The sequence below is a fragment of the Bos taurus genome, chromosome 21 (assembly GCF_002263795.3).
Source record: "Bos taurus isolate L1 Dominette 01449 registration number 42190680 breed Hereford chromosome 21, ARS-UCD2.0, whole genome shotgun sequence".
NCBI classification, from domain to species: Eukaryota; Metazoa; Chordata; class Mammalia; order Artiodactyla; family Bovidae; genus Bos; species Bos taurus.
Genome location: NC_037348.1, coordinates 58803268 through 58820071, shown reverse-complemented (window position 1 = coordinate 58820071; position 16804 = coordinate 58803268). Strand labels below are relative to the sequence as shown.

Genomic DNA, 16804 nt, shown 5'->3' with positions numbered 1-16804 from the left:
TACTACATGCTATAGCTACGTGGGAGGAAAAATATTAACCGCAACACTTACCTTATACCACAAACAAAATTGAAGTGGAAATGAATCATAAATCTAAAATCAAGAGCTAAAACCACAAAATTTCTGAAAGAAAGCATAGGAAAAAATTTAATGACCCAGATTTGGCAAAGATTTCCTAAATATAACACAAAAAACACTAACTATAATGAAAAAAATCACTAAATTAGACCTCAACAAAATTAGACCATAGCAAAGCAAAGAAACTTTGCTCTCTAAAAGATAGGTACACTTAGAAAAATTAAAAAGGAAGCCACAGACTGGCAGAAAATATTTGCAAAGCACATACCCAACTAAAGGGAGTTCCCAAGTGGCACTGGTGGTAAAGAATCCACCTACCAATGCAGGAAACTAAGATACACAAGTTCGATCCCTGGGTCGGGAAGATCCCCTGGAGAAGGGCATGACAACCCACTCCAGTGTTCTGGCCTGGAGACTCTCATGAACAGAGGAGCCTGGTGGGCTATGGTCCACAGGGTCGCAAAGATTTGGACATGACTGAAGCAAATTGGCATGCACTCATATCCAACAAATAGGCAAAAGATTTAAATATACCTTTACCAAACAAGATATATGTGTCTGACTCACAAATACATGTAAAGATGCTCAATGTCCACTGATCATTTGGGAAATCCAAATTATAAATACAATGACTACCACTACTCTAGAGCACTGGTAATACCACCAGAATGCCTAAAACCAAAAAGAGACTGCTCATACCAAGTATCAGTAAGTATACATATTGAGCAGTCCAAACTCTCATACAATGCTGGTGGAAATGTAAAAGTGTACAATCACTTGGAAACAGTTCAGCAGTTTAAGAATACACTGTACCTACTATATACCCAGCCATTCCACTCTCCAGCTGTTCACCAGAGGAAAGAAAGCACATGGCCACCCAAAGATCCGTAAATGAATGTTTACAGCCACTTAGTCTGTAATACCCCCAAACTAGAAATGATCCAAATCTCCATCGACTGGTGAATGCATAAACAAAATGGACTATATCTTTAAAATGGAATTATCAATAATAAAAAGGAATGAACCATTGATACATGCAACATCATGAATGAACTTGAAAATTATGTTGAGTAAAAAGAAGCCAGATGAAAAAGTAGCTACTATATGATTGATTTCTATAAAATTCTATAAATTGAAAACATATCTGTAGTGTCAGAAGGCAGATCAGTGGTTGCCTGGAGCGGGGGAAAGAATGAGAAGGAAGGGAAAGAACATTACAAAGGAACACAAAACTACACAGAGGAGTGACGGCTGTGTTCATTATCTTAATGGTGATGATGCTTTTATGGGGGTAGATATATATGAAGTGAAAGTCACTCAGTCATGTTCAACTCTTTGCGACTCCATGGACTATACAGTCCATAGAATTCTCCAGGCCAGAATACTGCAGTGGGTAGCCTTTTCTTCAGAGGATCTTCCCAACCCAGGGACTGAACCCAGGTCTCCCTCATTGCAGGCAGATTCTTTACCAGCTGAGCCACAAGGGAAGCCCATATATATATATATATATATATATATATATATATATACACACACATGTGTGTGTATATAAATGCATCAAACTGTATGGCTGAAGTATGTGCCAGTTATTTGACATCAATTATACCTCAAAAGAACTGAATGAAAAAATATATACTCATCCAATAACCAGCATTCCATTCTCAAGCATTAGCCAAGAGATAGGAAAACATATGCCTATGTTCTAGAACAGGAGAATTTGCCACTGAAGTATACTGACAAAAAGCAGATCATCTGTTGCCCAGGCTCAGGGTGGAGGATTAACTGCAAAGGGGCACCATCTGGGAGACAAGATTTTATAACTACATGAATTCTCTGGATAGGAATTTTCCTATACATCCAAAGTAAAGGATGTTCTGAACTGCCAGCAGTTTATTTAAAAGACCAAGAACAATTATTCTTTACTGAACAAGACTCTACACCAAGCATTCTGCCCTCCACATACATTACCAAATCTTCTTAACAATCCTACAATGTAGGTTTTATTATTCCCAGTTTAGATTAGGAGGCTTGAGCCCAAATAAGAAACTTAGCCTAGGTTTCTCAATAGATAAATGAACAAGTCTCGGCCTCGGAGAATAAATCTGGTATGTCTTAATATAAAGTATTTCTGACACTACATACTGCCTTCTCAATGCCCAACATACTTATTAACTAGAGATGACTTCTATTCTACTAAAATTTAAGAAAAGTGTGTTTGCTTCCTTATACAAGTATCAATACTTCCTTGAACACAAGTATTTGCTGGTACAATGCCACTCATCCCCCAGGAGATGCCTAATACAAAGCAAGTACTCAATAAATATTTTGTGTGTCTTAAGCTAAATTAATTTAAAAAAAAAAAAAGCTAAGATTAGGGCATCTGGTCCTATCACTTCATGGCAAACAGGGGAAAACTGGAAGCAGTGAGAGATTTTATTTTCTTAGGCTCCAAAAATCACTGCAGATGGTGAGGGCAGCCATGAAATTAAAATTTCTATCCATACTCTGATGATATATCTTGTATTTTAATTTGAATTCCCAGTTTGCTGTTGTGCTGTCTATTTGAATGAAATACAAATCTTTTGAGAGTGTCATGGGGAAAAAAAAGACACTTGTTCCCTGGAAGAAAAGCTATGACAAACCTAAACAGCACATTAAAAAGCAGAGACATCACTTTGCCGACAAAGTTTCATATGGTCAAAGCTACGGTTTTTCCAAAGTCATGTACAGATGTGAGACGTGGACCATAAAGAAGGCTGAGCATTGAAGAATTGATGCTGTCAAACTGTGGTGCCAAAGAACATTCTTTAGAGTCCCTAGGATAGCCAGGAGATCAAACCAGTCAGTCCTAAAAGAAATCAACCCTGAATATCATTGGAAGGACTGATGTTGAAGCTGAAACCAATAATTTGGCCAACTGATGCGAAAAGCCAACTCATTGGAAAAGACCTTGATACTGGGAAAGACTGAAGGCAAAAGGAAAAGGAGAGGCAGAGGATGAGATGGCTAGAAAGGATCATCAACTCAACGGACATGAATTTGAGTAAACTCAGGGAGATGGTGGTAGACAGGGGAGCTTGGCGTGCTGCAGTTGTCCATGGGGTCACAAAGAGTTGGAAACAACTTAGAACTGAACAACAACAACAACCTAAATTCATAAAATTTATTCTAAAGTAATTGCTAGTTGCATTTTAAATCTTCTCCATTATTAGTATCTCTGATTTGGAGGGGAAATTACACTGTAAGACACATCTGCATACAAGAATATAATAGATTTTGCTATTATTTCTGACATCATTACTACATACCAATATTATAAAGTCAAAAAGGTGGTGACTGTGAAGAACTAAGAATGAACACTTTCTCCCTGCCTCTCACACCTGGTGGCCAACAATGGCCAGCAAAAGATATTGCAAAAAGCAAAATATCTATGTTGAAAGAGGTATAAATTTAAAGATCACTGAAACACTCACGCGTGCATGCTCAGCTGCTTCAGTCGTGTCCGACTCTTTGTGATCCTGTGGACTGTAGCCCGCCAGGCTTCTCCATCCACGGGATTCTCCAGGCAAGAATACTGGAGTGGGTTGCCATGCCCTCCCCCAGGGGATCTTACGACCCAGGGATCGAACCTGGGCCTCCTGCATTGCACTCCTCATTACCATTGAGCCACTGGGGAAGCCCTTAATTCCCTTCATGTGACCCTAATTCTAAGAGTTATGATTTTTACCACTTAGTTGAGTCAATACTTTAAATAATAATGTAACTACTAAGAAACCACTATACAACAAGATTGGGAGTAAAGCAATAAAACCCCAAATTTTTACTGGGAACTAATTAGATAAGTTTGGGGACAAAATTCAGTCTCCTTGTGCCTCACTTAGCTACGTCTCAAGTGTCAGTATGAACTAATTGTTCATGAAAATAAATATATACACACACAAACATATATATACATTTATAACATCCACACATCTATATGCCATAATATAGGTACATTGCAGTTACAGAACTTAACCTGCATTTTATTTGAATCTTCATACAAGCATTTGTTTTAGCATTACTTTATAGTATATTTTCTCATAGAAACCTATAGGTATTTTATTTATTTATATTTATTTTTTCATATTTATTTATATGGCTGTGATGGGTCTTACAGCACGTGGGATCTTTGGTCTTCATTGTGGCATCTGAACTCTTTAGTTGAGGCATGTGGGATTTAGCTCCCTGACCAGGGATTGAACCCAGGCCCCCTGCATTGGGAGCACAGAGGCTCAGCTACTGGGCCACCAGGGAAGTCCCACATGTAGGTATTTAAATAAGGGATCAAAAACAGCTATGTTAACAAGATGAAAACTGCTCAAATCTCTCACAATTGCATCCTGTTATTAAGCTCTAGGTCTTCCCAATGACATTATACGGGTCACCTTTACATTGATGAAAATAGTTTACTCTTTATTTTTAAGCTTTTCTTGCAGATCCCATGAAAGCATTCTGCTTTCCACTGATGTCACAGACAGCCTTCAGAAGCTCCAGTAAATAGGAAAAAAAGAAACAGATGCCTCCCATCGTTGTTCTCATAGCAAAAGATAAGCAAAAGGAGATGGGAAATAATCTCCAAACCCCTTAGATTCAGAGACCTAGTACTTTTCCAAAACAGGGAGTTCAGGGTTTGCCAAGCACTTAAGTAATGAGGCCTCAGCGATGATGCGAGACATACAGCTGGAATCCATTATGTACGCCTCTGAATATGTGAAACAGTAATCCTGCTTATCCTAGGATGCGAAAATGAAGATGCCTCCAATTTCCATGCACAAAGGCAAGAAATCTGTGCATCACTTTCACACTGGATAACTTGGATGATTTTTTAAAAATAGGACCCTTGGAATCATTAAAAAGCACAGCGACGAGAGGTGGCACCCTTGAAAGAAGACCTTCTAATAACCAAGAGTCTCCTAGCCAAGCCATCTAGCACAATTAAAAACTAAGTGTAAAAATTCATGGAAACTCTCTTACATGGAAAGAAAAAGTTGTATGACATAAGTAAATCAGATACAGAATAACAGATAATTATATGGGCTATTACATAGGTAGTTCATTATTGATATACTAGAAATTTCTGTACTACAAAGTTTGTCACTTTTGTTTCCTAAAAAACATAGGGTGAGACCACTCATGCACTGCTGGAAGCAGTATAAACTGTGCAAGCACTTGGGAAGATGGTTTAGCAGTATCTTCTAAGCAGGACATATGCATATGCTGTGACCAGGAGTTCTACGTCTGTGAACATAACTAAAAGAAATGCATGTGTAAAAAAAATAAAATAAAATAAAAAAAAAAGAAAGAAATGCATGTGTATATTCACCAAAAGACTTGTACAAGAATGTCTGTAGCAGCATTATTCATAACAGCCAAAATCTGAAAACAAATTTCCACCAAGAGTATATATGGTATGTTCATATAATAGAATATCACACAGCCATGAGGATGAACAATCTATTCCTCCATGCAACAGTATGAACAAATCTCTTTTCTAAAAGGTTGAGTAAGAGTAGCTAAACAAAAAACTGTATATTCCATGGTTCTTACTATATTGAGCCCAAACTCAGGCAAACTAATCTATGCTGTTAGATGTTAGGATAGTCGACACCCTTTGCAGGGAATGGGGGAAACTGGGAAGGGTACAAGACAGGCTGCCAGGCTAACACAACGAGACAACAGGTTACATCCTGTTTCTTAATCTGGATGCCGGCTATAGGGGTGTTTTTTAACTTGTGAAAGCATAACAAGCTGTGTATTTTATGATGTGAGCTCATTTCTGCATATCCTCCAAAAGTTTGTTTTAAAAAACAAACTATATGTTTATGACAGTACTTCTTTAACTGAGATTCTTAATCCATTATTTTCTGTTTTTTGGTTAAAGAAGAATAGACCAGACCATAGACCAAACTCAATACAGAGACAAGAGAGGAATATTATGAGTATCCAAGGATAAAGCAAGGCCATCACAGCGCATGCTCTGAAAAGGGATCGTATATCTCTCAACAAGGTGTTAGAAGACTCTCAGCTAAGCAACACTCTCCACTTCCCTGGCAAAGGCAAGCTGAGAGCTTAGAGCTAATAGACAGCTCTGTGAAATACCCACACGCTTCTGTTCTAGCCAGGTGAGCTGTAACCAAGAGTCAGCTGTGTTTGTTCTCAGACCAGTTTATCCCAATTTATTTGATACTGAAATTACATAATTTAATTAAATATTACATAAACATATGAATGCAAAGAGTCGTTTCTATGACAACTAAATTGAAAGTTTTAGAAAAACTCAAAGATAAGTTGCCAAAGAAAACTGTTATTGAATTAGGAAGAACAAGACAACTTGCAAAAGATGAGCAAAAAAGATCATAAAAATCTAAAACAGGCTTTCAGACTGCTTCAAAAGCATCTTTAAATTCTCAACTTTAAAGAGACCTGACCTTGACACTGTAAATGTATTATGGAAGTATTTATGCAAGAAAAAGGATTATGAACTGTGTTAAGCACACCCTGACTCAAAAGGCAATGGATCTACAACAAAACTCTGGCAAACAAATGTATTTTTTACACTAAAATGAAATACTGAAAGTATGTATCAATTTTATGATTCCCCACATTAACCAACTCCAGGAATTACCAACTATTCATCTCAATTGTGAGGTATTAAAAGTTGTGATGTGTCTCTTATGTACAACAGTGGAGAAAACTGGGTAAGCAATCCTGGCTACTCAAGACCCACCTCCTCCACCCTCATCACACACACACACACACACACACACACACTTTCTCTCTGTCTCTCTCACACACCCCATAAGCACCCCACCTCACCAAAACAGTACTAAATGGCAAAAGGCATCAAAAATGAAAAGAAATCAAGACAATAGTAAAGGCAAAAGAAGTGTGATGGTATAGAAGCTCTTGGAAATACGAGCATACAAAGGCAGTTTTCACACATTTCCCATTTGCCTAGCAAACGGGATAAGTACTTTTTAAAGATAAAACAACAAAAAGCAAGCCAGTAGCAAAGCTAATTACTGGAGTTCTTTCTTCCTCATGGTCTCATTGCTGCCTTGTGCTAGTCTTGAGTGCAAGAGTTCCCAGGATGTGATTAGCAACAGCCACAGTTTACAGGATTTTATTTTCAGATTTGGCAGAATTCTCAGTCTGTGCTTTCACTAGGGGGAGAACTTACTATTTTCTTAATTAAAAGGCGGGCAGTGGGGGGAAAAGGGGGGAGCGCAGAAGGGAAAAAGCTCCTAATTAAAGATGTACTTTATTTGACTATCCCTAAAAGGCAAAGTGCAAAATTTTTTAAAATTCACAGTGCAAAGTGACAGATGGTTTTAAAGTGACTGTAAAAGAAAGCAACATAAAAGTTAGTTTAGATACATTAACAAAGCACATTTAATGCATAATACAAATAGCAAATATTGCTTAAACAGGCTGATCTTGTCATCAGTTTAAAACAATTATAATATGTAAAGATTCTAGTAAATACTATTAGCAAAGGGGACTTCCTTGGTGGCTCAGTGGTAAAGAGGCAAACCCGCCAATGCAGAGGACACGGGTTCGATCCCTGGTCCAAGAAGATCCCACATGCTGTGGAGCAACTAAGCCTGTGTGCCACTACTGAGCCCACACTCTAGAGCCTGTAAGCCAGAGCCACTGAGCCTGCATGCTGTAACTACCGAAGCCTGTGAGCCTAGAGCCCGTGCTCTGCAACAAGAGGAGCCACTGCAGTGAGAAGCCCCTGCACCACAACAAACAGTGGGTCCCATCAACTAGAGACAGCCCATGAGCAGCAACAAAGACCCAATGCAACCAAAACTAAATAATTAATTATTAAAAATACCATGTATCTAAAATATTATTAGCAAAGGAAGCTAATAGATTATCTATCACAGACCTGTTGATATACTTTACTTGCCTGTTACTTTATCTGATTATTAGAAAGTAAAATTAATACTGCTATCCTCTTTTAAAAATCTGAAATGTACCTTGAGCAGGTAAGTAGTAAGGAATTAGGAACATGGCACAGGAAACAGAAGGAAACTCATATTAACTGGGTTCCCATTTGGTGTCTGGGGCTCCAATTACCATTTTCCACTTAACAGATGAAAAAAACTAGGACTTAACAACCATAAATCACTTGCCCATGGTCACACGGGCAGTAAATGGTAGAATAGTATACACCCTAAATCTGAATCTATGGCCCACAAAACAAAAAAATCAAAAGTTGCTGAATTCACCAGGCATTTTTTGGTCATCTTAACATAAGTAAATCAGATCAGATCAGATAGTCACTCAGTCGTGTCCAACTCTTTGCAACCCCATGAATCGCAGCACGCCAGGCCTCCCTGTCCATCACCAACTCCCAGAGTTCACCCAGACTCACGTCCATCGAGTCAGTGATGCCATCCAGCCATCTCATCCTCTGTCGTCCCCTTCTCCTCTTGCCCCCAATCCCTCCCAGCATCAGAGTCTCTTCCAATGAGTCAACTCTTCGCATGAGGTGGCCAAAGTACTGGAGTTTCAGCTTTAGCATCATTCCTTCCAAAGAAATCCCAGGGCTGATCTCCTTCAGAATGGACTGGTTGGATCTCCTTGCAGTCCAAGGGACTCTCAAGAGTCTTCTGCAACACTACAGTTCAAAAGCATCATTTCTTCAGCGCTCAGCCTTCTTCACAGTCCAACTCTCACATCCATACATGACCACAGGAAAAACCATAGTCTTGACTAGATGAAACTTTGTTGGCAAAGTAATGTCTCTGCTTTTGAATATGCTATCTAGGTTGGTCATAACTTTTCTTCCAAGGAGTAAGCATCTTTTAATTTCATGGCTGCAGTCACCATCTGTAGTGATTTTGGAGCCCAGAAAAATAAAGTCTGACACTATTTCCACTGTTTCCCCATGTATTTCCTATGAAGTGATGGGCCCGGATGCATAAGTAAATAAATACACCTTATTCCATTAAGAGGTATATATTTATATCACAGCAAAGAATAAGAAAGAACCAAAACAGCAACAACAATAAAACACAGCTTGCCCTCCAAGAGCTTAGTCTATTGAAGAATATGTATGCACACTTTTACGTTAAGGAATACCAAGATATGCAGCCACTAACTGATACGGGAGCTCAGAGAAGCCTGAGATCCATGTGGTTTCAGCAGACAGGAAAGGTCTTATGGAAGATTCAAGACTACAGCTGGATCCTGGCAATGGAAGATGCTGGAGAGGTGTCAATAAAATGAAAGGTATTCCAGGGAAGGGGAAGAGCAGTGAAGGATGAACGTGATGTATCTGAGTAACAGTGAAAAGAGCAACAGGACTGCTTCAAGAAGGAAAGACTGAGTGGAAACAACTCACGTGTCCATCAACTGATGAATGAACAAACAAAACGTGATGTACCCCTATGGTGGAATACTGCCCAGCAATAAAAAGAAAAAAAGCACTGACACACGCTACAACAAGGAAAAACCTTGGGAAGAAAGTCAGAAAAGGCCACATACTGTATAATTTCATTTACATAAAATGCCCAGAAAAGACAAATCCATAGAGAAAGTAGACTTCTAGTTCCCAAAGGCTGGGAAGACCGGGCAAAAGTACCAACACAACAGGGAAGTGACTGTTAATAGGTAGAGGGTTTATCTTGCATATGATGAAAATGTTCTAAAATTGTGGTAAAGAACCCACAACTGTGTGAAAACACAAAACCATTCAACTAAAAATGGCATATGAACTACATCTCAATCAAGCTTTTAGAAAGAAAAGCTGAAGCCCTAATGGGACATCTCATTGCACAGCTAAGATGGAGTCACTTATGCCAAATTAAGGATCTGAAATTTATCTGGCAGGAAATTAGATATGTGAGTAAAGGTTTACCTAATGAAAACAGAGTATACAAACTTAGGACCCTTCTCTAACAAATTCATCCACCTGCTTTAAGTACACTTCTAAAACATATGCCAAACTCACAAAGGGAGAGAACTAGAAGATGTTGTGATATGATTTTGACTAAGCCACAAGCTGTGACTATTAGGAAAGCTGTTTTGCTTCACAGCTAAACGCCACAGACGGGTACAGCAGCATCCCATTTATGCAAAACCACAAAATCATCTGTGTCAAATCTTCAAATAGTGTAATGTTCTAAACTTAATTATGAAAACAACATTAATAATTGATCTGTCATATTTTAGGGTAAGATAATGAACAGTGTAATCTGGTTTTCATTGGACAGTAGTCCAATATAATGCCTTTTTAGACACTACATTCAGTTTAAATGCTATCAGAACCCCCACTAATATAAAGCATTTCCTACTGATATTTACACATTTGAATCTGAATTCTAAGGTAGCATAATCTCCAAAATAGATGTAATATACAAAAATAAGACAACTAAAAAAACAAATCTGACATTCAAAAGCAAGGAGGAAAATTCTGGGTAGAGAATATCTAAAACAGAGGAAAAGGTAATGTACTCAAAAATAAACCTGAAAATCATAGGAAAAAAAAGAACTCAGTATTAGATTTTATAGCATTGGGAAATACAAATAGGAAAAAAAGGAATACATTACATTTAAAATAGAAGGCTCAATACGTGAGACAAGAGGCTTTAACAGCTTTAACAGAGGCAAAGTTTGGAACACGTCCATAAGACAATCCCACACCCTTCCCCTGAATCCCAGGGAAGAAAGAACCTTTCAGGCAGGCCTCGTGTTCTCTCTTCAGAAGCTGTCCTAAAGGTGAAACCCCACTTTCCCCTAGGAGGGGGTGAGATGGCAGGAATACAAAAAAAGAACTTGGCTGGAGGACCCATGCACAACCAAACTAGTGTTTGCCTTTGGAGTCACCTTGCAAACCTCCTTCAAGGTAGATGAGCCACAAGAAACTAAAGGAGGTATCAGATTTCTTTCCAAACTCTCTTGCCTAAGAAGGAGAGGCCCCATCTGTCTCGGTAAGGGCTTTGTAAGTTCTAGAATTGGGTGAAACTCACGTCCTGTGTCCGAGAACCACTGACAATTTAGACGACCTGGTTCGCTAACAATAAAAGCAAAACAGAAAATAAGCTACCCTCAAAAAGAAGCCTTGTCACAGATACCTAGAATGAGGTATCCGCTGTCGCAAGTAAGTAGAGCAGGACTCTCTATTTCCTAATTGTAAGCCAGCGTTTATCTGGAGAGGATTCAGTAGGAGTAAGTAGGCAGTGACTTCACATCATCAACTGCTGTATGCTAAAAGAAGCTTACCCAATTTTCACCAGTTGTCTGCCTACTCCAAACAAGAGAATTGTGGGAAAAGGCAGATGCTTACAACTTCTGTTCACAATATTGGATATGTTCATCATTAAGGAATAAAGTACTTCAAATATTATACAATTATCAATGACTCTATGAAACATCAAAAACACATACTGCTAATTCATACATAAATAAAATCATTTTATTTTGCAATAAATAGGTAGATAACACCAGAAACTAATGCAACACTGTAAATCAACTACACTCCAATAAGTGGCTTCCCAGGTGGCGCTAGTGGTAAAGAACCTGCCTGCCAATGCAGATGTTGGTTTGATCCCTGGGTCAGGAAGATCCTCTGGAGGAGGGCACGGCATAGTATTCTGGGGTGAAGAATCAGAGAATCAGACAGAGGAGCCTGGCGGGCTACAGGGTCGCAAAGAGTTGGACACGACTGAAGCAAAAGCAGCAGCAGCATACTCCAATACAAAAATGTTTTTAAATAATAAAATAAATAGAAATGATGAGAGCAGGCTACTATAAATCACCAAAAGAGGAACGGAAACAACATCGACACAAAGCCTAAGATCCGGTAACATTTTAAAGTAACAGAATTATTGAAGAGAATGGTCTAAATTATAAGCATGCTAAAATTCTGACTTAAATAAGAACAGAAGCCAAGATGTCAGAATAAGAAAATGGAAGTCAAGGAGAGGGTTGCTTTTTTTTTTAAAGGGGGAAAAAAAAAAAAAACATTCAAAGAATACCATGGGACTAGAAACATGATCTATAAAACAAGAAAAGAACAAGAAACTTGCCAGCACCTGAAACTGGCAAAGCAGACCTGAGCTAAGGAAACAAGGATAGCAAATATTCCAAGGAGGTCAATAGTACCAGTTTTCAAAATCTGATTCCAGAAAACAAAAGCGAAAACTAAGTTGCCAAAAGGGGAAAAAGAAATGTGCAAGAAAAATGTTAAAACAATGTACACAAAATACCTTAGGAAAATTTCTATTTCTGAAGTATTTTTATATATTCATTAAATGCTCACATTAGCTTTTAAACTTAAATCCACAGCACAATTTTTTAAATAGCTGAAAGAAATCTTATAAATATTGTCATAACCATTTGGCGTAAGCAATTCTGTAGAGCTTATGAGATGAACCTTAAGTGAGAGTAGACTCAAATTTTAAAATCTCTTAGGCAAAATTATAAAGCGCACATAGCAAAAGCAATATAAACAGGTTATCCTGAGGAAAAATACTGAACTACCATATTGGCGGATTTTTTTTTCTGTAAATACCATATAAAGTTCAAACTCTACAATTAACTTAAAATTAATCACTGGATATTCTTAACTGTCATCTAAATTTACCAGCTCTTATGTGAACACAACCAAAGCTGCAAGATTTTTTTTTTTTTAAGATTTAACTCAAACCACGAGTTGTTCTGTTCCTCCTTCAAGCAATATTCTATAAGCTAGGTTCCTTAGTTGATTTCAGTTCTGAAATTCATAGGCCCACATCTAAATCTAATTTATGACATAATTAAGTGCTGTGCATGCAAAGCACTCTGTTCAAGTGGTTAAGCAAATCTGAACATAACAGTAACATGACATTTCAGAAATCATTTGTGGATGCTGCCACAGGAAAAGAGAAGGAATTATCACAAAAAGACTTTACGAAATACCTGAGCAGATAAACAGCCCTTTCAATATCACTGAGGTCTTCATCAACTGTCAATCTTTCTATTTCTTCTGGTGTCTGTCAAGTGTAAAATACAAATTATGCACACAAACATCAGCTCAAGTCTTGCCTCCAGGGACCCTATATGAGTACAGACTAATGAAAAAGTTTCGCAATTAAGCATTATCCTCAAAAACTAATTAAGGGGTCTGCCACCCTCAAATCAGATATCTCTAATGGTCGGGTTTAGGTGGTGGAGTTTGGGGGGCTCTGGGGCTTTTTTTTTTCTTTTGTTTACTCTTCTAGCTTCTAGACTGAAGCCTGAGAAACACTCTGTGGCTTCAGAACCTTGCTGAAATCAATTGTATGTGCATATGTAAAATATGTACGTAGTTTTCATCTCTAATATCTAAGAGTGTTTTGCCAACATTTCCATCCCAGGAAATGCTTAAAAGGGGTCGGGGGTGGGGGTAGGGATGAAGACTGCAGCCAGCGGAGGGAGAATGAGAAAGACGAAATCTGGATTGGGGGAGGGAAGGGAATAAACTCTGGGGCTGGAAGGAAATCAAAGATATTGCGGCAGGTGGGAGTGAAAAGAGCTAAAGGAGCAATTGCGGGGGGCGGTGGTCGGTCAACCAGGTTTGGCAGCAGTAAGGGTTGGAGCCTCGGGAAGCAAGATGACTCTGCGGGGTGGGGGAGCTAGTGGCAGGTTGTGGGGGGGGTTGCCTAGTGAAGGCTGACTCTCCTAAGGGGATTGGGGAGCAGGGTCCCTGCTAAGAGTCTTGGAGGGGCTGGAAGGAAGGGACACGTGGTGACTCAAGATCGGGACAAAGGGTCGAGAGGGCTTTAAAGACCGAGAGCAGGACGACTCCAAGATGGGTGTTGGTGGGTTGGGAGGTGAAGTGGGGGCCCTGGGCTTGCTCGGATGAGGACGGGGATGGGGGGGGGACGGAATGGGATCTGAGGTATCTCTGGAAAAGGTAGCGGGGAGAGTCGGGGCCGTGTTAACTGAAGACTGAGACTAGGTCCACAACCCCGGGTAGCAGCACCAGGGAGCCGAAGCGGGGGGAGGGGGAGCCCCAAGGAGAGGACGCGGGAGGCAGCGGGCTGCGGCTGCGAGGGGCAGCTCCCGCAGGGCCCAGGGGGAGGGGGCCGCAACGGAGGGGCCCCGGGCCGTGAGAGAGGGACGGCGCGGGAGAGGACGCCGGGCTGGCCCGAGTCCAAGGGGCTCGGCGGGCCGTTCCTGAGGTGGCCGGGTTGGGGAAAGGGCCCGGGGCGGGCCGGGCCGGAACGGGCAACTGGAAAAGCCAGAGCGTCTGAGGGGTCGCGGGCTGGCCCCGGGCGCCCGTACCTCAGGGCTGGGGGTCCAGGCTGGGAGAAGCCGAGCCACGTCGAAGAAGGGGGCCCGCGAGGGGTCGGGTTAGGGTAACACGGCCCTCGGGGACTGAGGGGGGCGGGGGCGGGCAGCAGGACTCTGAGAGGGTCCCGGGCCGCCTCGTGAAGCGAACGGGCGGGGGTCGGGACAGGGGCCAGCCGCCGGGCGCCCTACGGGCAGTTCCTCCTCCCCGGGGCGCACCTTGAGGCTCCGGCGGACCGGCCTCTCGATGATGGTGAGCTCCTGCAGGTCCTCCATGTAGCCGAACAGGCTGTTCTGACTGAAATCCATCACGGCGGCGGCGGCGGCGGGCGACGGCGGATGCATGGACCGCCGGGCCCCCTCGCCGCCCGGGCCGGAGCGGTCCCGGGATGCCGGACGCTCACAGCCCCGCGGCCGCCCACCAGCAACACTTTCTCCCGCTCTCCGCCGCCGGAGCCGGGCTGGAGGCTAGCGGGCGGCGGGAGAAGGAGCGCGGCCGCCGAGGGGGCGGGGCGGCCAAGGCGAGGGGGCGGGGCTAAGCGCGCGGGCGTGCTGTGGGGGCGGGGCCGTGCCGGGGTAGGTGCCCGCCTCGGCCCCACCCCCTCCCGGGCGCCCGCTGCCGGCGGGCCGGACGCAACTGCCGCGCCGCTTCCCCTCGCCGCCCTCCTCGCCCCTTCGCCCCGCCCCGTCAGAGTGCGCGCCTAGCAGTAGCGCATGCGCAGAGCCTCCTACCTACTGCAGCTGGTGGAGGCGGTTTGGGGTCGGTAGACCCCGGGCGAAGATGAGCCGATAAGCGAGGGAAACAAAGGGGAAGGTGGGTTGGGATCTTGGTTAACTTGCCGTAATTGTGGTGCGGTTATTCGTGGGACAGCCCACCCCAGCGCACGAGCTGGGTAACTCTGCTCTGTCCTTGGGGGAGAGGTGTGTACCCAAAATAAGCAAATAGAACTTGGGGTGTGCTAGGTTGTGGGGGACGGGTGATCTGGAAATACAGTCCGGGAGGGGTTAACGTAGGGAGGGCAGCCGTCAGAAAAAGGACTCCCGAAGACACTTAAAACTGAATTTTAAAACAGGATTTTTTCAAGAGAAATAAGAGTAAGCGGGTTTCGGGTTGAAGCCTGGGCGTCTATATGGTTGTAGGAAGTGCAGAGTAGAGCTTGGAGTGCAGGGAAACGGGTGCTTGACAAGGTAGAGAGGTAGATCCTTAATGGAGAAGAGCCCAGGTCTGGGCAGCAACGTTGAGTTGCTTGCATTTGGATTCTGTTACGAGTAGGAAGCGATGGAAGAAGTTGGGGCAATTTTGGGGGACCTCAGAGACAAGAGTTTTGTTGATCATACTCTTCAGCGCCCGAGAGTCAGCAGGACCTATCTCTTATTATTTCCCACTCATTCCCTCTCCACGGTCCTGTTTCACTACCCGCCTCCTGTATGCATTCTCTCTCGTTTGATGTGTCCAAGTACATGTATGTATCCTCGAAAGACAGTGCTTTTGGTTTAAGTACCTATTTCTAATATACATGAATGCTGTTGTGATAGGAACTCATTCTGTACGTTTTTCCCTCAACAAAATGTCTAAGCTATCGATGGGGCATATCATATCAGGAGTTCCTTAACTGTCCTTTAAAAATATTTGAATTGGGGGTCTAGCACATTTTACTTATCAGTTCAATAAGCAGTTAGGTTGCCAGAAGTACCTTGTTATCACAGAAATACTGGAGTGGGTATTACATGTGTCTCTTATGGACCTTGAGAGGGAAAAAATGGAGCTGCTTGCTCATAGGATCTACACTGCTTGGTTTCAGTCTGCCCTGGTACTCTTTAGGATGGCTTTGCACTCCACCAATGAAGACAGGAAGGTTCTTGTCTCTCCACTTTGTACATTAACTTTTGGTATTACATCCCAATTTATATTAATCTGGCATTGGTAAGGGTTTCCCTGGTGGCTCAGATGGCAAAGAATCTGCCTGCAATGCAGGAAGCCCAGGCGCTCCATCCTTGGGTCGGAAAGATCCCCTGGAGAAGAAAATGGCAACCCATTCCAGTATTTTTGCCTGGAGAATTCTCTGGACAGAGGCTGTAGCCTCTGTAGTCCATGGGGTTGCAAAGAGTCCTACAGAGTAGTACCATATTTTAATTTTCTTGATTTGTTGTTTAGTCGCCAAGTGGTGTTGGACTCTTTTGAGACACCATGGACTATAGCCCGTCAAGCTCCTCTGTCCATGGGATTTCCCAGGTAAGAATACTGGAATGGGTTGCCATTTCCTTCTCCAAGAGATCTTCGGGACCTGGGGATCAAACCCACATCTCCTACTTGGCAGGCGGATTCTTTACCACTGAGCCACTAGGGAAGCCCAGTTTTCACAATTAGTGATAACTATTTTTGCATATATTTAAGAGTTATAGAGATGTTTTTCCTTCCGTG

At 42.1% G+C, this 16804-nt stretch overlaps 1 protein-coding gene across 5 annotated transcripts in view; it reads right to left on the bottom strand.

The window, feature by feature from the left end:
- The window catches only part of PPP4R4 (protein phosphatase 4 regulatory subunit 4), a 104153-nt gene extending 89208 nt beyond the window's left edge, over nucleotides 1-14945 (bottom strand). For 2 of the 5 annotated variants that reach the window (XM_024982119.2, XM_024982121.2), the window contains exons 1-2: nucleotides 14602-14929; nucleotides 13030-13103 (exon numbers count right to left, since the gene is read on the bottom strand). In XM_024982119.2, coding sequence (XP_024837887.1) covers nucleotides 13030-13103; nucleotides 14602-14727 — 200 coding nt within the window. In that variant the 5' untranslated portion in view covers nucleotides 14728-14929. Of the gene's footprint in view, nucleotides 1-13029; nucleotides 13104-14601 lie in introns of all 5 variants that reach the window. The other 3 variants (XM_024982120.2, XM_024982118.2, XM_024982124.2) reach the window with 3 other exon arrangements.
- Nucleotides 14946-16804: the final 1859 nt, after the last annotated feature.